Below are 23893 nucleotides of genomic sequence, written 5' to 3'. Positions count from 1 at the left end.
ACAAGGAAAGGCTTTTTCCAGGAGTGATTTTTGACTGAGATCTGGAAGATGAAATCAGTCACATGAAAAGTTGAGCAAGAGCAGCCATCCTGATCAGAGATCTTGACTGATTTAGGGGACAGAAAGCACTTCTGCGAAAATGGAGCAGAGTGAGAGGAGAGCAGTGCCAGATGAGGCTGCTGAGGAAGCCAGAGCTAGATCGCGTAGACTTTTGTAAATAATTTAGATTTTATTCTGGGAAGCCAGCTATAGGTTTTAAGAAAAAAATGATATTATCTCTTTTGCATTATCTAAGTGATCACTTCAATAGCCTTTCACCTGGTATTTTCACTGAGCAGAATGTGACTACAAGTGTCTGGTCTGAAACTCCTGAGCTCAAGGGATCTTCCTGTCTAGGCCTCCCAAGGTGCTGGGATTACAGGTATGAGCCACAGCACGCGGCCTGGGTTATATTTTATAGGATGGTTTACTTTCATGAAACAAATTATAGGCCAGGCGCGGTCGCTCACGCCTGTAATCCCGGCGCTCTGGGGGGCTGAGGCGGGCAGAACATCCGGGGTCGGGAGTTTGAGACCAGCCTACCCAACATGGTGAAACCCCATCTCCACTAAAAATACAGAAATTAGCCGGACGTAGTGGCAGGCGCCTGTAATCCCAGCTACTCAGGAGGCTGAGGCAGGAGAATTGCTTGAACCCGGGAGGCAGAGGTTGCAGTGAGCTGAGATCACGCCATTGCACTCCAGTCTGGGTGATAGAGTGAGATTCCATCTCAAAAAAAAAAAAAAAAAAAAAAAAAACAACCTATAAATATCAAGGCACTATCACATTTTATTTGTCATCACAAAAAATTTCTGTGATTGAGAGAATGTAAGTTATTATTCCAGGTTGATCAAAGAAGTAACTGAGATACTGAGCAGTTTAAGAAGTTAACTCATTGAACAAATGTCTGAGTGCAGACTATATAATCCTAATAAAAACAGTAGTTCTTAGTAGGGTATATATATCTTAGTGATTAATTAGTAGTTACCACTTCAGGATCTTATTAGTAGTAGCTCTAGTTAGGATTATACATCTTGTTAATGTCTGAGTCACAGTTAGAATCTTTGATCCAGGATGTTGAAGGAAACATAGTCACATTGTATGTATTTATGGCTACTCTTCAGGAAGCCACTAGCATACAAAGCCCATAATGAAAGTCTTGGTAAATACATACGCTGATGTGTACCAAAAAAACGTAAGCCTTTTGGGTATGTCTTTTTTTTGAGACGGAGTCTCGCTCTGTCGCCTTTCACGCCATTCTCCTGCCTCAGCCTCCTGAGTAGCTGGGACTATAGGTGCCTGCCACCTCGCCCGGCTAGTTTTTTGTATTTCTTAGTAGAGACGGGGTTTCACCGTGTTAGCCAGGATGGTCTCGATCTCCTGACCTCGTGATCCACCCGTCTCGGCCTCCCAAAGTGCTGGGATTACAGGCTTGAGCCACCACGCCCGGCCCCGGGTATGTCTTATAAAGGAAAAGTTTTGTGTTTGTTAAGTGTTATGTCATACATTTTTATGGAGCAAAACAATGTATGTATTTTAAAAATACCTTTTATATGGATTAAAGGTTAAGACTAACCATATAAACTACAGAGTGTAAGGTATGTGTCAGCAACCATGATACAAAAAATATTTTATGGGCTGGGTGTGGTGGCTCACGTAATCCCAGCGCTTTGGGAGGCCGAGGCGGGTGGATCATGAGGTCAGGAGATCGAGACCATCCTGGCTAACACGGTGAAACCCGTCTCTATTTTAAAAATACAAAAAATTAGCTGGGCGTAGTGGCACACGCCTGTAGTCCCAACTACTTGGGAGGCTGAGGCAGGAGAATAACTTGAACCCACGAGGTGGAGGTGGCAGTGAGCCGAGATCATGCTACTGCACTTCAGCCTGGGGACGACAGACCGAGACTTTGTCTCAAATAATAATAATAATAATATTTCATGAAGCAATGTTAACTTTGAGCTGTATAGCTTGATTTCTTTGCATTCTTTATGAAGCATGAATAAAACATAAATAGATGTTTTATACCTCAGTTGCAGAGACATCAGAAAATGAATTCTAGACAGGAGCTCAAAGAGTTCAGATAAAACTCCCAAAATTATAGAAAAAATAAAAGCTAAACCCTGATTTGGTCAAATTTCACTTGAAACAGGGGTTCTCAAGAGTGATGTCATTTCTGGAATGTAAAAGAAGTTATTTTCCACATTGTCTATCCAGTGTGTGTGTGTGTGTGTGTGTGTGTGTGTGTGTGTGTGTGTGTGTGTGTTTTAATAGAAATTATACACACTTTAGAATGGATTCAATAGGATTGTTCTTTTGACAAGGATACCTTCAATATGTTCAAGCTACAGATGAAGCCAGTCTTTTAACAGTTTTTAAAGGACCTACTTGATGACTTAGATTGAAAACTCTAGGAGGACACATATATCCAGATAAGCACTGATGTATATATCCAGTTTCCAATTTTTAAATTGTAAATTGTATATTTGTAGTTATTGTTACAGGGAGATTAACAATGACTAGGGAAGGCCGGGCGCGGTGGCTCATGCCTGTAATCCCAGCACTCTGGGAGGCGGAGGCGGGTGGATCACCTGAGGTCAGGAGTTTGAGACTAGCCTGGCCAATATGGTGAAACCCCATCTTCTACTAAAAATACAAAAATTAGCCGGGCCTGGTGGCGCGGGCCTGTAATCCCAGCTACTCAGAAGGCTGAGGCATGAGAATCACTTGAACCCAGGAGGCGGAGATTACAGTGAAAGGCGATCGCGCCACTGCACTCCAGCCTGAGCCACAGAGCAAGACTCCCTCTCAAAAACAAAACAAAACAACAACAAAAAACAATGACTGGGAAAAGTAGGTCATGAAAAGTGTCGTTTCCTACATATCAATTGCCAGTACTACAAGCAGGAGTTAGACGTTTGGAGGTTTTTACACGGTGCTATAAATACAGTTTCCCGGGCCCCGGTCCACGTGGCCTTCCTGCTCTGCCAGGATGGAGAGTCTTGCTTTCCACATTGCCGATGTGGTCAGACTAATTAAATGACTGCAGAAAGACACATTCCCTAGTCAACCTTATGTGTCTGCCTTATTCCATTGAGTCACAGTTGTTGGCTTTACAGGGCAAAGCAAGTAAGTCTTGAATCCTCAGCAGAAACAGGACACCAGCATCTGATGCCTCATAACCTGAACAGTTAAGGACGTCCCACCACAGAGCTTCCTTTTGAGCGTGATGAACTACAAGGCAAGACTACAAAGGGGTGGATCTTCATTTCGATTTAGGGTAGGTGACACCTCAAAGGTGTTTCTTCCCTTCCAGCGTAACTGAATGGGAAACCTGAACCAAGTGTGCTTGGGAGGACTGCTTGAGTCAGCCACCTGTAAGCGGAAATTGGGGGTGCCACCTTCCTATGAAAACACCCAGCCCATACTGTCAACGGAGGGCCCTTGAATTCACATCCCTCAGCCCGCTGGAAAGCCCTGAAACCACGTGGCCTTTAACCCATTCCGGCAACAGCGCCAATTCACAGAAGCGAGAGGGCAAGAAAGCTCAGCGCGACGCTTCCCGCGTCTTCTAGGCCGCGCGCTTAAATCAAACACGACGCCGGCTAGCTGGGGGCCGGGCCGAGAGCGCACAGCTACAGCGGCCGGGTAAGCCGCGGCCGCCGCCCGCCCCGCTGCAGAGCTGGGCGGGGCCACCTGGAGGCAGCCGGGAGAGGCAAGCCGAAGAGGAAGAAGAAACGCCGAGGCGCGCTCTGCGCAGGCGCGCGGCGCCCCGCCTCCCCAGCGTCGGCTCCCGGGCAGGCGGCGCGGGCCCTCCCACTCTACCCCGCGCCGCCTCACGGCCCCGGCCCCAGCTTCACCCCGACTCCCCGGCGTGCGCGTCCTCCTGCCGGCCTGCAGGCCCGGGGCCTCCGCCTGCTTCCCCACAACTGCTCCTCGCGGCCCCGCTCGCGTTCACGCTGTCGCCCGGGCCGGCGCGGCCGCGGGCAGCCGCTCCCCCTCCCACACCTACCCCGCCCCCTCCCCGCCTTTTCCGTTCTCCGGTCCCCCTCCCTCGGCCCGCTGCCGCTGCTCCAGATGAGGTGATGGCAACGGCCAACTTCGGCAAGATCCAGATCGGGATTTACGTGGAGATCAAGCGCAGCGATGGTGAGCCGCGCTGCTAGCCCCGCTGGACCGCTCGGCCCCGCGTTCGGGTGTGCACTGAGGGGACGCGGGCGCCGGCCGCCTCATTGATTGCTTCGCCGGGCTGTGGGGGCGGGAAGGCGGCGGCCGCGGCGCTTTTGTGTGTGGTGTGTGTGCCAGTGAGGCCGGCGTGGGGTCCGCCCGGGCGCCGCTGCAGTTCTCCGGGCCGGGCCGCGGGGGAGGGAAGCCGGGTGGGGAAAGGGCCTGGGTGTCGAGGGTCGCGTCTCCGGGGGTCTCTGGGCGGGGGCCGCTCGCTCCTCCCCCCGCAATCTCCAGCCCCCCCCCCCGGGGACACCAGCCCGGGAGGGAGCGGGCTTCGTTAGGGATGACCCTGCCTTGCGCTTCCCCGCGGTCTTCGCATTTTACCGGCCTGGCCTCTGACGGGGATGGGGGTGGGGGAGCGAGAAGACCAGCGATTTCACGTTTAGAGAACCGACTGCTGGTCGGAGGCCGAGATGGGGGAAAAGAGCCAATCCCGTCGCCTTAAACTGCCGTCTGGTTGTCAGACCTCCCCGGCTTTCGTCCTCGACCATGCTGCTTTCTTTTTTGCCACTTCCTTGGGAGAAAGATGTGGAGAATATCGCGCTGAGCCATGAATAAGGGTGGGGGAGCAATGCGAAGAAATATTCGATGGGCTTCTCCAAGGTGATGAGAATGTAAAGGGAAGGCTAGGGGATGGGCAGAGTCAATGCGAGGCACTGCTGAGAGGGTGTGGGGGTGGGCGACCGGATGTTGATATTTTCACACCCTCGGGAGAGGTAACTGAGAAAAGTGTAAGGCGAGGTGAAGACACATGCCTCATTTTTTTTTTTTTTTTTTTTTTTTTTTTAAGAGCCTTAGGCTTATGTATCTTTCTGTAGGTTTCTCTTGGGGAAAATGTTTTATGTCACTAGCTTGGGGTGTGGAGTCAGATATGCCAGCCAGATTGTAAATAATTCATATTGTAAAAGAATAAATGCACGGAGGGAGATAAGTGAAATTATTTTCTTTAGGTACCAATATTGAAAGAACGAGAGCTGTGTGATAATCTCGAGTTGAGCAGTGTTCCTGACTTCATCTCATACCGACTCCTTTTTTTTTCTTTTTTCTTTTTTTTGAGACGGAGTTTCACCCAGGCTGGAGTGCAGTGGTGCGATCTCGGCCCACTGCAACCTCCACCTCCCGTGTTTAAGCTATTCTTCTGCCTCAGCCTCCCGAGTAGCTGGGATTACAGGCGCCCGTCACCACGCCCAGCTAATTTTTTGTATTTTTAGTAGAGACGGGGTTTCACCATGTTGACCAGGCTGGTCTCGAACTCCTGACCTCAGGTGATCCACCCGCCTCGGCCTTCCAACGTGTTGGGATTACAGGCGTGAGCCCCCGCGCCTGCCCTCGATTCCTTTTATTTGTGGCTTATGTATTGGCCTTTAGCCTAGCCTAGTCAGTAGTAACTTGGCTCTCGCGTCCCCGCCTCCCTTGGATTCTGCCAGGTTTGACCAAGTTATGTGAAGCTAGGTTGATTTTCATGTTGTGTGTATGATATATTGGAAGACCCTATATAGCTAATGATTTTTTTCCTCCATTATATTTGAGGTAATTTGTGGTAACAACTGAAACCATCATTATCCTGTATATGAAAAGATAAATTATACCGCTTAGGGCTTTAGAAGTTACCAGTAACACTGATGGGAAAGAGATACCTTCTTTACTTCGGTTGAGGTTTCTTTTGTATTTTCTCTTCAAATTACTTTCTTGAAAGAGTGCTGTTAATGTCATTTTTTTTAGGTAAATACGAGTTCACAGTATACCAGCAAAAGTAGGATTTACATATTGTTTTGAAGATTCTGGGTGCACAGCAACCCCTGTCCTGGGTATACCCCCAAGGGAGAGGAAATCATCACTTTGTGAAGATATCTGCAGTCTCGTGTTCATTGCAGCATTATTCACAGTAGCCAAGATAGGGAAACAACCTAAATGTCCATCGATGGGTGACGAATGGCTAAAGAAATTGTTCTGTATGTGTGTATATGTTTATGTGTGTGTATAGGCAACGCACAATGGAACATTATTCAGCCTTAAAAAAGGAGATCCTACTATTTACCACAACGTAGATGGACTTGGAAGGACATTAAGTTAAATGAAATAAGCCAGACACTAAGGAAAATATTGCATAATCTCACTCATGTAGAATATATTTTTAAGGAGCTAAAATACACAGAATGAAACAGTGGTTACTACTGCTGGTGGGGGAAAGGAGAGGAAATTGGGAGATGTAGGTCAAGGATACAAAATAGCAGATATGTAGGATGAACAAGTTTAGAGATACAGGGGTACCAATGTTAGTAAAATTGTATTCGAGATTTTTGTTAAATAAGTAGATTTTAGCAGCTGTTGTTAAAGAAGTAATTATGTGAAATGATAGCTATGTTAATCTGCTTCACCATTTTGCTATCTATATTCCATAGCATCATGTTGTAAACCTCAGATACGCACAATGAAATTTATTTTTTTAAAAATTAGGGTGCAATAAAATGTGTAAATTCTTTACACTCTTAAGTCTTTATTAGTATAGATGTTAACTTTGAAATCTTATCAGAAAAAAGCATATGATATTTGATGTATACATTTTAACTTTTATGGAGCATATTTTATATAAATTTATTGAACTTGAAGTGGTTTTGGTTTTTTTCAGCCTTCACCTTCAGCCTATACCAGAAGTTCCCAGACATACAAGACCTTTGTGTTCTTACATAAGTGCTACTAACCTAAAACCACGTTTCAAAAGCGGTTTGCCTATAAGAAATTATGGAAGTCATTATCGTGTGTTATTATCCTAACCTATGGTCATGTATCTTTTTATGTGCCTCAGATGCATGATGGAGTTGGTGGAAGGCAGAAGATTAGTAGAGAACTTGGAAAGAAGGGAAGGATCATTTGCATTGGACAGTAGTGTTTCACAGTAGAAATCATGTCTGGTAGAATGCCCCTCAAGCTTTCCCTTTTTCATTTTAAAGAAGCTTGTTTGCTTCCTCTCACTTCCATAACAGATGTATATTGGATAAAACACTAGTGGTTACTATAACAAAAATACACTTTGCAGTTGGATAAACACTAATATCTGAGACAGTAGAAATGACATGAGTAAAGAAGGGCTGCTTCAGACCATTTTATTTAATACTTTAAGTTCTAGGGAACATGTGCACAACATGTTTTAAGTTCTACTTTAAGTTTTACTTTAAGTTCTAGGGAACATGTGCAAGTTTGTTACATATTTATACATGTGCCATGTTGGTGTGCTGCACCCATTAGCTGCTCATTTACATTAGGTGTATCTCCTAATGCTGCCCCTCTCCCCTCCCCCCACCCCATGACAGGCCGGGGTGTGTGATGTTTCCCTTCCTGTGTCCTAGTGTTCTCTTGTTCAGTTCCCACCTATGAATGAGAACATGCGATGTTTGTTTTTTTGTCCTTGTGATAGTTTGCTCAGAATAATGGTTTCCAGCTTCATCCATGTCCCGCTTCAGACCATTATTAACTGGCGACTTGATGTTTTTCTTTTTGCTTGCTGATGGTGATCCATGTCCCTATTTCAGACCATGCTTTTCCCATCAGCAATGCTCTTATACTAATAAACATATTCCAAGGGCAAACAGGTACACTAAAATGAGCTTATTCCTATTTTTCAAGACCGTGATGAAAACTATCCTAATGAGTCTTCACTGATTACTAAAACCAGATAAATTCAGTCAGCATCTGAATTCCTAGATTATCCTGTGTTATTCATGAGATAGCATATTTCCTTAAGTATTAATGTTTGGGTCTGTAACTTTTTTTTTTTCAACTCCTCTCAGCTCATACCTGTGGGTACATATTCTTAATATTATATTTTTAAACTGCATGGGGTAATGGGACTTACTAATAACTAATACTTCTTTTTTTTTTTTTTTTTTTTGAGCGGAGTCTCGCTCTGTCAGTGGTGCGATCTCCACTCACTGTACCTCTGCCTGCCGGGTTCAAGCGATTCTCATACCTCAGCCTGCCAAGTAGCTGGGACTACAGGTGTGTGCCACCATGCCTGGCTAATGTTTGTATTTTTAGTAGTGACAGGTTTTTGCCACGTTGGCCAGGCTGGTCTCGAACTCCTGGCCTCAAGTGATCCACCCACCTCAGCCTCCCAAAGTACTGCTGGGATTACAGGTGTGAGCCACTGCACCCAGCCTCTAATGACTCTTAAATTCTCTGAATGCATCTGTGTGTCGTTACCCCCATTCCCACCCCCACCTCCACCCCTTGATGCCTAGCAAAATTCCTTGCACATCGTTTTTGAATAAATCATACATTATTGGATTTTTTGTTTTCAAACATTTTAATTAATCATTAGAATGACGTCTTAGCTGGAAGCAAAACCTTCCATCTATGCTTCTCTGTACTGCTACCTCCCTACTCTGGCCCTCTGCTTCCCACTGGCCTCTTAGTCAGGATCTACATCGTTAATTGAAATTGAGTGATCTGCTAAGGTTAATCTATGACTTTTCTGGTATTCTAAGGTTATCAGTGACAGGGGTTAGGATTGGAGTCCTAAGATTATTCCCTGCCGCAGGAGATAACCTGGTATGAAATTGGACTGGTATATTTTCTTACATGTGTCTTCCTATTTTTCTGATTCAATTCCTTTCCCTTTTTAAAACCCACTGACTCTTAAAAAAACCTACGATCTTTCTGTCGCGTAGCTAGTTGTTTTTTGTTTTTTAAGCTGCACTGTTAACAGTTCTATAGTAGCTGTAACTACCCTTTGGGTACTGGGGGAGAAATGAGAAATGTTGAACATTTGGAAGCTGCAGCTAATATGGGATTGTTCTTTGGGGGGGGTCTCTTAGTCACAATACTGTGACTGTATTGATACATGTGATCTGAAAAGAATCTTAGAATATTTCCACCAGAAAGGTTTTTGGAGATAAACTAGTTTTCATTTTTATAAATGTGGAACTTGAGTCCCAGATCACCATAAGTGACTTATCTAGATTCATACAGCTTGTCAGTGATGGCCAGGAACCTGACATGCTCAGCATAGAAATCAGACTATCAAGAACTATGACAGTAAAGGAGGAATTCTCTGTTATTTTGGAACCATATACCGTTTTTTACAGCCCAGTCAAGATGTAGGAAATTGCTTCTTACTTGAGAGAAAGGCACCAGTGAGCAGTGTTACAGAACTTGATTAGAATGATCCCTGGTAAGGAGTGATATGTTACTACAAGTTCATAAAACCTAAAATTGTGGGAGGAGAATATTCTTGTTTCTTAGTTAAGTGTTGGTGTAAACAGTTCCTTGTAACATCTGAAATCAAGAGGCAATTGACAATTTCCGAGGACCCATCAGGAATTTTGGGGTTCAGGATAGGCAAAGAAAATCTTCAGAAAAGATTTTAAATGGCCGAATTCTTTATATGCTTTGCCACATTTTTCTTCTGCTGGTTCATCTTTACACGTCATTATATAGGCTTCTGGAGAATAGAGTGTGTAAATTTAAGTAATAAAGATGAGCCATGTAGCAATACAGTTGTTCTTTCGGTACAATTATGTGATTGATTATGCGGGTGAGATGGAATAGGGGAATTTGTGACCTAATAGTTCCCTTTTGCCTGAGGACTAGGACGATAATGTTTCTGTATACGTATTTGTTAGGGCTTAATAGTTTTCCAAGTGCTTCAAGACATGTTAACTAATTGGATCCTCACAGGAACTCTATGAGGTAAGCAGGATAGGAAGATGGCAGATTATCGGTTTATAGGTGAAGAATCTGAGGTTGGATTTGCCAAGATCACATGGCTGATAAGGGGCATATCCTGGGCCAAAGCCTAAATCCCTTCACTCCCAGCTCTCTTAAGTGCTGCAGACAAATGTTAGCTGATTATGGTGTGAAGTTGTATACTTCAGTAATTTTTTTGAGACATACAAACCCCTGTAGTAAAATTCTTTCCACTACTATGAAAGAAGCGCAAAAAACTTAAAATAGTCACTTACTTATTGCTTCCAAAAGTACCACAGAAAGCCAGGAATCTATATTCATCGCCTAGCCACTTGATTCTTATGACAAAGATTTGAAACTCTGAGGAAAGGCTGTGTGTCAACTTGTTTTATGTGTCATGATTGCTAAAATACTAGAGAAAATAGCAAAGAGCCAGTTAAATCTTGTGTGCTCAAATGAGACAAGGGGCAAGAGTGTGGAAAATCCAGAACAAGATTCCTTGAGAGATCATCTAGACTCCATTCTTTCTAGTCATAAGTATAGTTGTGATTAATATGACATTAATCTTTTGCAAAGTTTGATTCTTGGATTCAGCCATCTCCTTTAATTTTAACACCTCTGTTTTGTAACCTAAAATAATTTTAAGGTGTTTGTTTGTTTTGAGATTATGATTCTTAAGCTTAAGAACAGATACAATTTTTAAACCTTGGATAAAACTAATTTTTATTCTTCTGGTTCAGTTGTAGAACAAATACAGGTTAAGTTGTCTTCCAGCTTTTTTAGCTAAAGTAATATGAATGATATTATAGTGCTAAGTGAAAATAGACATTAGAATTTCACCATATTAAACTATCCCCCAAGAGTAATATGAGTGAGGGAAGTGTTCCTTTTAAAAGTCATGTTTCTAGGTTGAGCATCGTAGTTCGTGCCTGTAATCCCAGCACTTTGGGAGGCCAAAACAGGAGAATTGGTTGAGCCCATGAGTTTGAGGATCTCGTTACCCACTACGATAAAACATGAAATTCACTGGATCATTCACTAGGGTGTGTGATATTTGGAGTATAGACCTTAAGTGATTATGGCATATCAAAATAATGTGGTCTTATATTTCTTTTCTTTTCCTTTTTTTTTTTTTTTTTTTTTTTTTTGCAGATTTCATTGAATACACTTCTATTAACAGCCTGCTATGTATCAGGCATTTTGATAAGTGTTGGAGATACAAAAACAGAATAAAGCAAAAATAGTTCCTGCCCTCACAAACAAGTAAATAAATGATTCATCTATAGTGTGATTAGTATCGATAGAAGTTTGCCATTTTGTGTGTACATTATTACTACTTTCCTTTTAAAGATTAGGCTTTTTAGTTAGACTCCTGAAGTTATGGACCTTTTAGATGGAAAATACATGTCATATATGCCATCTCTCCTCTATGACCAATATCCATGATCCCTCCTAGCATGCTTTCCTGATGAATTTAGCCTCAGAGTTTTTTTTGTTGTTATGTTTTTTGTTTTGTTCTGTTTTGTTTTTTGAGAGGGAGTTGTGCTCTTGTTGCCTAGGCTGGAGTGCAGTGGCATGACCTCGGCTCACTGCAACCTCTCCCTCCTGGGTTCAAGCGATTCTCCTCCCTCAGCCTCCTAAGTAGCTGAGATTATAGGCGTGCACCAACATGCCCAGCTAATTTTTTTGTATTTTTAGTAGAGATGGGGGTTTCACCACGTTGGCTAGGCTAGTCTCGAACTCCTGACCTCATGATCCACCCACCTCAGCCTCCCAAAGTGCTGGGATTACAGGCTTGAACCACTGCGCCCAGCCAGTCTCAGAGTTCTTAATACAGCATTATCAGCCCTGATAGCCGCAGTCAGCCAATTGAAATTGACATTGTCATTATTAGCCTATTTTCTATCTTCTAGTACCTATTTGAGTATAAGTTTATAACTTTTAAATTGTTTTGGTATCAAGAGGAATTTTTTTTAGGGGGTTTTGCTCTGTCACCCAGGCTGGAGTGCGTGGCATGATCATAGCTCACTGCAGCCTCCAACTCCTGGACTCAAACAGTCCTCTCACTTAACTTCCCAAGTGGCTAGGACTACAGGTATGCACAACCGTGCATAGCTAATTTTTGTATTGTTTGTAGAGACAGGGTCTTGCTATGTTGACTAGGCTGGTCTTGAACTCCTGGCCTCAAGCAATGCTCCCTCTTTGGACTCCCAAAGTACTGGGATTACAGATGTGAGCCACCATACCTGGCCAAACTTATTCAATTTTAAGTTTTTGGCAGACCAGCACCTGACTGCAGGTTTCTCTAGAAATCCTGGGTTGGGGTACTTGTAAATAGAGACTAGCTTGGTGTGGTGTCTCGTGCCTGTGATCCCAGCACTTTGGGAGGCCTAGGCGGGAGGATTGCTTGAAGCCAGGAGTTGGAGACCAGCCTGGGCAACATGATGAGGCCCTATTTCTACAAAAAATAAAATTAGCCAGGCCTGGTAGCGTGTGACTGTAGTCCCAGCTACTCAGGAGGACGAGGTGGGGCTATGAGTGAGCTGTGATCATGCCACTGCACTCCAATCTGGGTGACAGAACAAGTCACTGTCTCAAAACAAACAAACAAACAAACAAACAAACAGAGACCAAGGAAGCAGAGCATGAAAATAGCAGTAGATCCAGCTACTGGTGGTTATGTGTCATTTGGATATAACCTCCTTATGTATTATGGCCAAGGAACTGTAAGAATCAGGTTCCTGCCTGGGCTATGTTTTATTTACTTTTGAAGACTTTTTCTCGAAGTTTTTGTAGGTTTTGGCATTAATTTTGACCAAATTTTACCTACAGGAAAGACAGGATCAGCAGTAAACAAACTTGTGGTAAAATTTGCTGAGTGTCTATACTGTGCTAAGAATGAACTTTTTTTTTTTTTTTTTTAGGATGGAGTCTTACTCTATCACCCAGGCTGGAGTGCAGTGGCATGATCTTGGCTCACTGCAACCTCTACCTCCTGGGTTCAAGTGATTCTCCTGGCTCAGCCTCCCGAGTAGCTGAGATTACAGGCATGTGCCACCATCCCCAGCTAATGTTTGTATTTTTAGTAGAGACAGGGTTTCACCATGTTGGCCAGGCTGGTCTCAAACACCTAACCTCAAGTGATCCGCCTGCCTCAGACTCCCAAAGTGCTGGGATTATAGGTGTGAGCCAGTACACCCGGCCTGATGCCTGCATTTTGACCACAACCTAATACGAGGTCGTGTGTGGAATTTTCCACTGTGGTGTCATGTTGGTGCTCAAAAAGTTTCAGATTTTGGAGCATTTTGGATTAAAGAATGCTCAGCCTGTTCATAACTCTGGCTGCTCAGTAGATCACCTGTGGGGCTGTGGAAAAAAACAGACCAAAAAAAAAGGCAACCCACCACAGCCAACCCACCACAGCCAATATCTGGTTCCTTTACCTAGAGAGTCTCTCTGGTATGTAGTCTAGGTATCAGTATTTTACTGTAAGGCACCTCACATACTGGTGAAGCTTAACTTGTCACACATTCGTGATTCCAGGGTATAGCCAGTGTTGTGATCCATTATTTTAGTAAAAGTGGTATCTCCTAACAGAGTGTCTGACAAGACTTCGTGGAGAATGAAGTTTAAATGGTAAGAGGAAGATGACCAGTAGGTTGCCCTGAGGGGAAGGAGGCATTCTAGCCATGTAGGACAGCATGGAGGAAGTCCCTGACTGGAAACAGAACTGTCTGGTGAAGGGCGTTTAAAACAGGCAGAGGGCAGGATGATGAGGAAGATATGGAAGGAGGGATAATCTGGGACACCCTATTAAAGACCTGGAAACAGAGGTAAGGTAAGGATCTTGGAATTAATTTCTAGGACACTTGGAAACTACTATAGGACTTAATCTCCTAAGAGCAGTAATAGGAGTTAGTGATTAGTGATAGATTAGAGGGAGAGTAGTACTGAAAATGAGAGGTAGCATGGATAAGATTTCATCACTCTAGGAGGGTGAGCAATGATTAAGGAACAAATGATATGCAGAACACACTGCAAGAAGAATTGATGTTATTTTGCAGTATATCACTTGTGCTGAATAAAGGCAGATGAGTTGAAAGGAAAGGACTTACTTAACATTTGGAAAGTCTGAGTATAGGTTTTAAATCTCTTCAGTTTTATTTCATCAAGCTAACCCTATTCAAGAATACGGTGTAGAGGACTGTAGAGCCTATCAAGGTAATATCAAGGAGAGCATCCAACTCAGGCTGCATATAGTTTTTGCCACTAATATCCTAAAAGTAAGTGAGTTTAAGGTATAAATCACTTCCATTGCATGTTTACCTGCAGTGGGAATTTGCTTAAGCTATAACTGAGTACTTTGCCTTCTTAATACTGAGCTATATAGTGTGTTAGCCAGGACCCTCTCAGAATTCTTGGAACGGAATGAGAAGGAAAAGCAGTACACACATAATATGGCATCAGCTCTTTAAGGATTGAAGTGTTTTGTTTCTTGAAATGCAGCTGCTCTTTTTCACTTTTTCTTTGCTCTTACTTTTGGCCTGTTTTTTCTGTCCTGGCATTTGCCTTCTCTTTTTCATCCTTAGGATTCTAAGTGCCATTTCAGTATTCAGACTCTCTAAACTGCAGTTTGCAATTTAGGACTTGCAAAAAGAGGTAAGCAAAGGGATAAATAAGCACAGCACAGAGGCAGTGAAATTAGTCTGTATGATACTATAAAGGTGGATACATGTCGCGATACATATGCCAAAATTCATAGAAGGTACAATACCAAGAGTCAACCCTGATGTAAACTAGGGACTTTGGGTGATAATGGTGTGTCAAGATAGGTTCATTGATTGTAATGAGTGTACCTGGTGCAGGGCATTGATAGTGGGGAGGCTGTGTATATGTGGGGTTAAGGATTATATGGGAAATCTCTCTACCTTCCACTCAATTTTGCTGTGAACCTAAAAAAGGTTGGGGAGGAGAGGATGCAAACTTCAGGTGTTAAAAGTTAAACCACTCTTGAAATAATGGACCAATTAAAGACAAAAAATATATAATTTATGAATGAGGATTAGTTATATAGGTATACAATTAAGATAAAATTTTGCCATTCATTTTTGTCATGCATAGTCTATTGGCCAATGTAAGAAGAACAATTTTTTAATGAGCTATAGTATAGTAAAAAGGATTCACGTGTATGGCAACTTTAGCCACCCATCCCATTTTTTTTTTTTTGAGTCGTAGTTTCACTCTTGTTACCCAGGCTGGAGTGCAATGGTGCAATCTCGGCTCACCGCAACCTCTGCCTCCCGGGTTCAAGTAATTCTCCTGCCTCAGCCTCCCGAGTAGCTGGGATTATAGGCATGTGCCACCGTGCCCAGTTAATTTTGTATTTTTAGTAGAGACGGGGTTTCTCCATGTTGGTCATGCTAGTTTCGAACTCCCGACCTCAGGTCATCCACCTGTCTTGGCCTCCCAAAGTGCTGGGATTATAGGCTTGAGCCACAGCGCCCGGCCACCTATAAGATTTTTAAGAAATGAGAACAAATTAGAGGCCCTAATTAGTGAGGTACGTCTTAGAATTTAACCATAAGAAGCTCTTTGATTAAATACTACTGTTGGTCAAAACTTGCTTATATTGTTATAATGAGGAAGTTGACTTGTCCAAGGTCATACATAAAATAAGTAGCAAATCTGAGATTAGAACATAGATTGTCTGCTCCCAAAATCCTCTATATACTAATTCATTGTAGACCGTAATTCATTTTTGTGCACTATTAATGTTCTAGCCATTGGAAGTCAAATAATTTCATAATGCTTTTCTTTTCCTTTCTAGGGTATACTTTTTTATTAATCAGGAGTTTTTATTAATCCAACTAGTATTTGCTGTATGGCCATCATGTGTCCCTTCATCTGATTTCTTTGAAGAATTAGTTGAAGGACTTTTCCCTAGAAGAAGTTAGTTTGTCAGCTACAACAAAATGATAAGTAGCTACTGCACTCAATACAAATGCTCTGTGGCTCTGTAATTTGACAAAGACATTCTAGTTTTCTGCAGTCTCTTTTGCTACTGCCTGTGTTTAAACTCTCTTGCTCACAAGACTTTAGACAATTTAAACAGGAACAAATGCCATCGTAAGGATGCTTCAAATTAGATGAGCAACAATATTGTCAGGAAAAATGGTAACAATTAGATTATAGCACCTTGCTAACGTGCTGACATAATAGATTGATTTGGGGGCCTGTCCAAATGATTATTATTATTATTTGTGTGTGTGTGTGTGTATGTGTGGAGATGGAGTCTTTGTCGCCAGGCTGGAGTGCAGTGGCGCAATCTCAGCTCACTGCAACCTCCAACTCCCTGGTTCAAGCGATTCTCCTGCCTTAGCCTCCTCAATAGCTGGGATTACAGGCACGTGCCACCACGCCCAGTTAATTTTTGTATTTTTAGTAGAGATGGGGTTTCACCATGTTGAATGGGATGGTCTCGATCTCCTGACCTCGTGATCCGCCTCCCTTGGCCTCCCAAGGTGCTGGGATTACAGGTGTGAGCCACTGCGTCCAGCCATAAATTTATTTTTATAAGCCCATTGTTCGAAATTGTTTTGGGATTATATGTGGGTTGTGTATTTTTTAAATTATAGCTGATACTGAGAGTTGACTATAACTTGGCTCTAAGTATATGGTAAATGCTTTTTTTATATGCTCTTTGGTTGCAGTTTTATTAAGAGTAATAACATTGCTTTTAACTTTACATGCTCTTTTGGGTTTCTGTTAAGAACAATTCCTTAATTAAAAATAAGTAGAGCTTCTTTTCCTTCTGTTCCTCAGATTTTTCCTTTTTAATCTTTACAGGTGCTTAAGTGTTCTTCAGGGCTTGATCCTACCCTTGCAGTACTTCTCACATAGTATTCTCTTTCTGGGTAAACCAAATGCTTCTTTTTAGCCCATGTTGGCTACAGACATGTACTGTTTGTATATGTCATGGATTACTGCATATCTCCACTTGGATATCTCATAAGCACTCAGATTCAGCATGTCCAAAATTGAACCCATCGCCCCCTCCTCAAGTCTACTTCAGTATTTCTCATTCACTCTGTTGCTCCAATCAGAAACTTGGTTGTCTTCCTTGACTCCTTATTCTTTCTCCTTATTCTCCTTATTCCCCTATATTCTTTCTCCTTATTCTCCTATAAGAACTCCTGTTCTTATTCTTTCAATAAGAACAGCCTATTATCAGATCTCTTAATTTAATGACTCAAGTAACTCTTCCTGCATTTTTTCTGTACGTACCACTATAACTTTTGGTCATGCTAGCATTATGTCTTGCCTGTGCTGTTGCAACAAATTCCTAATAGGCCTCTTCACCTAGGAGAGTAATTTGGTTAATAACAACAACAACAACAACAAAACCCAAAACAATAATTTGGTTAATTACTGTTTCAGAGTAACCTTTCAGGCATGTAAGTTTGACCCTCTGATCACCTGCTGAAAACTTTGAAAGCGTTCTCTACTTCTGTTGCCCTTTGTATGAAGCCCAAGTCTAACATGGCTTATTATGGTGGACCCTGAACAAACTAACCTGCCTCTTCAGTCTCATTCTTGCTGCTTATTTGAGGCACACTATACTCCAGACAAGCTGAACTTCCTTGGAACACTCCACTTCTAACTAACCTAGCTAACTGCTGTATCTCCTTTTGATTCCTAGCCTAAGATGGGTCCCCTGCTTTTTGAGTGGAGAGTCTCCTCTCTTTACTCTGTCAAAACACTCATTGTATTATATTATATGTTTGTGTCTGGTCAGATCAAGTTCCTTTATATTCCCCATTGCCTAAGACATGTACTTTGCACACTTTATAAATTATCTATGTACTGAACCAGTGACTAAATGAACTTCCAGCTGCTCTTTCACTGCTCTGTCTATTCAAGTTTTGACATTCTAAAAAATTGACTTGTGTGGTTTCATCCTTCAGGCATCAAGAATATGACATGACAAGGTGTGTGTCACTGTTTTTAATGTATGCTTGTAGTTTTCTCTTTAATAACCTGTTTTGAATAGCAGTATATTCCTATGGCTAATTAAGTTCCAAAAGGATATATATATGTATGTATGTATATATCTATTAGTCTCCATCCTACCCTACCCCACAGCTAGCTACCCAGTTCTTCTCCAAGAGACAAAAATATTACTAGCTTCTTATATTTGTAGAGAATTACTTCTTTTTCATTTTTCAGGAAAATCTGTGCTTATGTATCTCTGTCTACATGTAGTATAAATATGTGTAAATATATACTTTTTCCTACAGATGTTATATTGTATGTACTGGAATGTAATTTACTTTCACTTAATAATAATGATACATTGGAGAACCTTTGAGTAGATACATAATAGTCTCATTCTTTCTTGTACTACATTTCATTAGTGAGTAAATATACCACAATTTATTTAACCAGTCTTTTACTGATGACATTTACATTTGTGCCTAATCTGTAGCTGCTACACAGCCAGTACTGTAGTATTTAATAGTCTTAAACTTTTGACATTTTATACATACATGAATATATCTGTAGGGGAAAATTCTAGAAGTAGAAGCTCTGGGTCAGATAATTGTGTGTGTGTGATTTTGATAGATCTTGTTGACTCGTCTTCTATAGATATGAATTTACCTTACTATCTGCAAAAATGCCTGTTTCCTCATACTCTTGTCCACACAGTGTACATTACACTTTTGAAATATGCTGGCTTGGATTGTGAAGTTCAGGCTGTGCCTATAGAATTTTTTTTTTTTAAGTGACCCTGTAAAGGATAACATGCTTAATTTATGAAGTGTTTATGAGGTCCAGACATATAATAGAAAACATCTAAGTTCTGATGTTTATCTATCATAGCCAATATAGAAAAATAAAAGGTGTATCATATATTATGTCTATGAGAATAAAGTAATTTAGTTAAAATTTTTTGAGAAATAAGTATTATAGTTTTACTTACTAAAACTATAACCTGAATTTATACTAAAACTAAAACCTAAAGAGTCCTTTAAGGTGTACAATTAAGTGATTTTTTTTTTAGTATGTTCATGAAGTTGTACAATTATTATCACTGTCCAATTTCAGAGCATTTTTATGACAAACCCTAAAAGAAACTCATACCCATTAGCAGTCACTCTGCATTCCCCTCTCATTCCAGCCTTTGGTATCTGCCACTAATCAACTTTTTATCTTTGTAGATTTGTTTGTTTTGGACATTGAGTATAAACGAAACTGTACAATACATAGCCTTTAGTATATAGCATCTTTCACTTAGCATAATCCATACTCAAGTTTACCAGTATAGTAACTCGTTTTCAGTACTTTTTTAATAGTTGAATAATATTTCATTTCATTTATCCATTAATCGATAGACATTTGGGTTTCCCATTTTTTGGCCATTATAAATACCATTCATATACAAGTTTTTGTGTGGACATAAAATAACTGAAAATTGTTTTCAGTTTTTGTAGGTTATACCTAGAAGTGGAATTGCTGGATCATATGGTAACTCTATACTTAACTTTTTGAGGAACTGCCATATTATTTTCCAAAGTGGCTGTATTATTTTGCATTCCCACTAGTAATATTTGAGGGTTCCAATTTTCCACATCCTGGCCAAAACTTGTTATTTTCCATCTTTTTTATGGTGGGTATGAAGTGGGTCCTGGTGGGTTGTCCTGGTGGGTATGAAGTGGCATTTTGTTGTGATTTTCATTTGCATTTCCCTAATGATTAATGATGTTGAACATCTTTCCATGTGTTCATTTACCATTTGTTTTTTGTTTTGTTTTGTTTTTCTGTTTTTAAAGGATAGAGACTTATTCTGCCGCCCAGTCTGGAGTGCAATGGTGCGATGTCAGTTCACTGCAACCTCTGCCTCCTGGGCTCAACTGATCCTCTCACCTCAGACTCCCAAGTACCTGGGACTACAGGTGCACACCACATCTGGCTAATTTTTATATTTTTTGTAGAGCCAGGTTTCACCACGTTTCCTAGGCTGGTCTCATACTTGGCTCAAGTGATCTGCCCACCTTGGCCTCTCAAAGTTCTGGGATTACAGACTTGAGCCACCATGCCCAGCCATTTGTATGTCTTTTTTGGAGAAAGATCTGTTCAAATCCTTTGTTCGCTTTATAATTTGGTATGTTTTCTCTTTTTTTTGAGACGGTGTCTCACTCTGTCACCCAGGCTGGAATGCAGTGGCATGATCATAGCTCATTGCAGCCTTACCTCCCAAGACCAAGTGATTCTCCCACTTCAGTGCCTGAGTAGCTAGGACCACAGGCACAAGCCACCTTGCCTGGCTAATTTTTTTTAGAGGGGATTGGGGTGGTGGAGAGACAAGGTCTCACTATGTTACCCAGGCTGGTCAAACTCGTGGGCTCAAGTGATCCTCTCGTCTCAGCCTCTCAAAAGTGCTGGGATGACAGATATGATCCACTGTACCCAGTCAATATTAATCTTTTTATTGTTGAGGTATAAAAGTTCTGGATACTACTGCCTTATCTAATATGCTTTACAGATATTTTTTCTCATTCTGATGGTTTTTTCCCTTTCTTGATAATATCCTTTGAAGCACAAAAATTTTAATTTTGATTAAGTCCAGTTATCTATTTTTTCTTTTGTTACGTCCAAGAAACCATTGTCTAATCCAAGATGAGACCTACTACTTATGTAGGCCTTTCCATAGGCTATATTAATGTTTAAACTTAAATGTTTATGTTCTTCCTTCATCTTAACACTTGTTCTTGACCTTTTAACATAGAAAACAAATTAATTAAGCATTTGTCAGCAAATAATGCTGCAAGTGTTTGGTAAAGGATGAATAAGGCCTTGAAATGCCTTGCAACTCTAGTCTTGAAGTCATCTCTTTGTTACCAGAGTTGAAGGGTGGGAGAAGGTTGCCTTTTATCTGTGTGCCTATACACATATGTGCATATATGGTATAATTTATCAGTATTTACAGAGACCATAGTAAGCACAGCACAAAACCAGGCGTTAAGAGATGCATGGGAAATAGAGTTTAAATGGTAAATATGGTAAAGATTGTTTTATGGTTTTGGGTTTTTTTTTTAATGATCATTTTTTAATGTTACTTTAAAATAGATGAGTGGAATGTGATTCAGTTTAGTAAAACAACAACAACAAATCAGCTTTATTAAAACATCTTAGAAAGCTGGGCGCGATGGCTCACACCTGTAATCCCAGCACTTTGGGAGGCCGAGGCGGACAGATCACATGAGGTTGGGAGTTGAAGACCAGCCTGACCAACATGGAGAAACCTCATCTCTACTAAAAATACAAAATTAGCCAGGCGTGGTGGCACATGCCTGTAATCCCAGCTACTCAGCAGGCTGAGGCAGGAGAATCGCTTGAACCTGGGAGGCGGAGGTTGCGGTGAGCCAGGATCATGCTATTGCACTCCAGCCTGGGCAACAAGAGCGAAACTCCATCTCAAAAAAAAAAAAAAAAAAAAAAAATCTGAGACAGATGGAAAAATAAATATATTAGAAAAGGTTTTTAAAAGGGAGAATGTTAAAAACACATAAAATTATAGCTTTATACATTCTGAAGTAAATACTGATGAGTTGATATGATAGCTAGAATTTGTTTCAAAATAACCCAGTTGTGGGGATAGAAATAGCTGTAGGATTGACCATATGTTGAAAATTAGTGAAGCTGAATGTAGGGGGTTATCATCTATTGTGTAAGTTTGCAATTTTTCATAATACTTTAAATTTTTTTGCTGGGTACAGTGGCTCATGTCTGTAATCCCATCACTTTGGGAGGTCAAAATGGGTGGATCACCTGAGCCCAGGAGTTTACGAGCAGCCTGGGCAACATGGCAAAACCTTGTCTCTACAAAAAAATACCTTGCAAAAATTAGCCGAGCATGGTGGTATGTACCTGTGGTCCCAGCCACTGATGGCTGAGGTGGGAGGATCCCTTGAGGCCCAGAGGTTGAGGCTGCAGTGAGCTGTGTTCGTGCAACTGCACTCCAGTCTGGGTAACAGAGGGAGACCCTGTCTCAATAAAATAAAATAAATTAATTAAAAAATTGTAATGAAAATTCTTCTTCAGAATGCCTCTGCATAAAATCCCATTTACAGTAGCCACATAAAGAATAAAATACCCAGGAATACAGCTAAGCAAGGACGATAAAGAGAGCCGTACAATGAGAATCACAAAACATTGGTGAAATAAATCAGGGATGATACAAACAGAAAAACATTCCATGATCATGGATGGGAAATCAGTGTTGTTAAAATGGCCATACTGCCCAAAGCAATTTACAGATTCAGTGCTATTTCTATCAAACTACCAATGACATTCTTCACAGAATTAGAAAAATATATTCTAAAATTCATATGAACCAAAAAAGAACCTAATAGCCAAAACAATCCTAAGCAAAAATAACAAAGCCAGAGGTATCGTACTACCCCATTTCAAGCTGTACTGCAAAGTTGCAGTAACCGAAACAGCGCGGTACTGATACAAAAACAGACACATAGACCAGTGGAACAAGATCGGGAACCCAGAAATAAAGCCACACACCTACAACCATCTGATCTTCAGCAAAAACAAGCAATGGGGAAAGGACTCCTTATTTAGTAAACGATGCTGGGGAGACTGGGTAACCACATGCAGAAGATTGAAACTGGACCCCTTCCTTTCACCATGCACAAAAATTAACTCAAAATGGATTAAAGACTTAAATGTAACACCTCAAACTGTAAAACCCCTGGAGGAAAACCTGGCAAGTACCATTCTGGGCATTGGCCTTATCAAAGAAATGTATGACCAAGTCCCCAAAACAATTACAACAAAAATAAAAAAAATGACAAATAGGAGCTAATTAAAGAGCTTCTGCACAACAAAAGAAACTGAGTAAACAGACAGCCTACAGAATGGGAGAAAATATTCACATACTATGCATATGACAAAGGTCTCATTTCCAGAATTTATAAGAAACAATTCAAGCAAAAAGCAAACAGTCCCATTAAAAAATGGGCAAAAGGACACACTTGCTTTCTTAAGTCGCCTGCTTATTCCTCTTCCAAGTTGTGCTTTCTTTCTTTCCTTTCCTTTCCTTATTGTTGTAAAGCTTTTCTTTTCCTTTTTCTTTTCTTTTTTTTTTTTTTTTTTTTTGAGACAGAGTCTCTCTCTGTCACCCAGGCTTGAGGCAATGGCGTGATCTCGGCTCACTGCAACCTCCACCTCCTGGGTTCAAGTGGTTCTCCTGCCTCAGCTTCCCGAGTAGCTGGGATTATAGGCACCCGCCACTATGCCTGGCTAATTTTTGTATTTGTAGTAGAGATGGAGTTTCACCATGTTGGCCAGGCTGGTCTCGAACTCCTGACCTCAGGTGATCCACCTGCCTTGGCCTCCGAAAGTGCTGGGATTATAGGCATGAACCACCATGCCCAACTGTAAAGCTTTTAAATAAACTTTCATTCCTGCTCTGAAAGAAAAAAAAAATGGGTAAAGGACGTGAACAGATACTTCTCAAAAGAAGACAGACGTGGCCAACAAGTATATGAAAAAATACTCAACATCACTAATCATTGGAGAAATGTAAGTAAAAACTGCAACAAGACACCATCTCGCACCAGTCAAAATGGCTATTATTAAAAAGTCAAAAAAATAGCAGATGTTGGCCAGGTTGCAGAGAAAAAGGAACACTCACATACTATTGGTGGAAATGTAAATTAGTTCAGCCACTGTGGAAAGCAGTGTGGAGATTTCTCAAATAACTTAAAACCATTCAACCCAACAATCCCACTACTGGGTATATACACAATGGAAAATAAATTGTTACTACAGAAAATACACCTGTACTCGTATGTTCATTGCAGTACAGTTTATAATAGCAAAGACATGTAATCAACCTGGATGTCCATCAACAGTGAACTAGTTAAGC

At 41.3% G+C, this 23893-nt stretch overlaps 1 protein-coding gene and 1 pseudogene across 5 annotated transcripts in view; both read left to right on the top strand.

The window, feature by feature from the left end:
- The first annotated feature begins 3856 nt into the window (after positions 1-3856).
- LOC105499458 (kinesin family member 2A) overlaps positions 3857-23893 on the top strand; it is an 85646-nt gene continuing 65609 nt past the window's right edge. For 3 of the 5 annotated variants that reach the window (XM_011772014.3, XM_011772013.3, XM_011772010.3), the window contains exon 1: positions 3857-4188. In XM_011772014.3, coding sequence (XP_011770316.1) covers positions 4125-4188 — 64 coding nt within the window. In that variant the 5' untranslated portion in view covers positions 3857-4124. Of the gene's footprint in view, positions 4189-4216; positions 4236-23893 lie in introns of those variants that run through there. The other 2 variants (XM_011772011.3, XM_071098884.1) reach the window with 2 other exon arrangements.
- LOC139363869 (CREB-regulated transcription coactivator 2 pseudogene) overlaps positions 7037-23893 on the top strand; it is a 38253-nt pseudogene continuing 21396 nt past the window's right edge.

The sequence above is a fragment of the Macaca nemestrina genome, chromosome 6 (assembly GCF_043159975.1).
Source record: "Macaca nemestrina isolate mMacNem1 chromosome 6, mMacNem.hap1, whole genome shotgun sequence".
NCBI lineage: Eukaryota > Metazoa > Chordata > Mammalia > Primates > Cercopithecidae > Macaca > Macaca nemestrina.
This window is presented reverse-complemented; position numbering and strand designations above follow the sequence as displayed.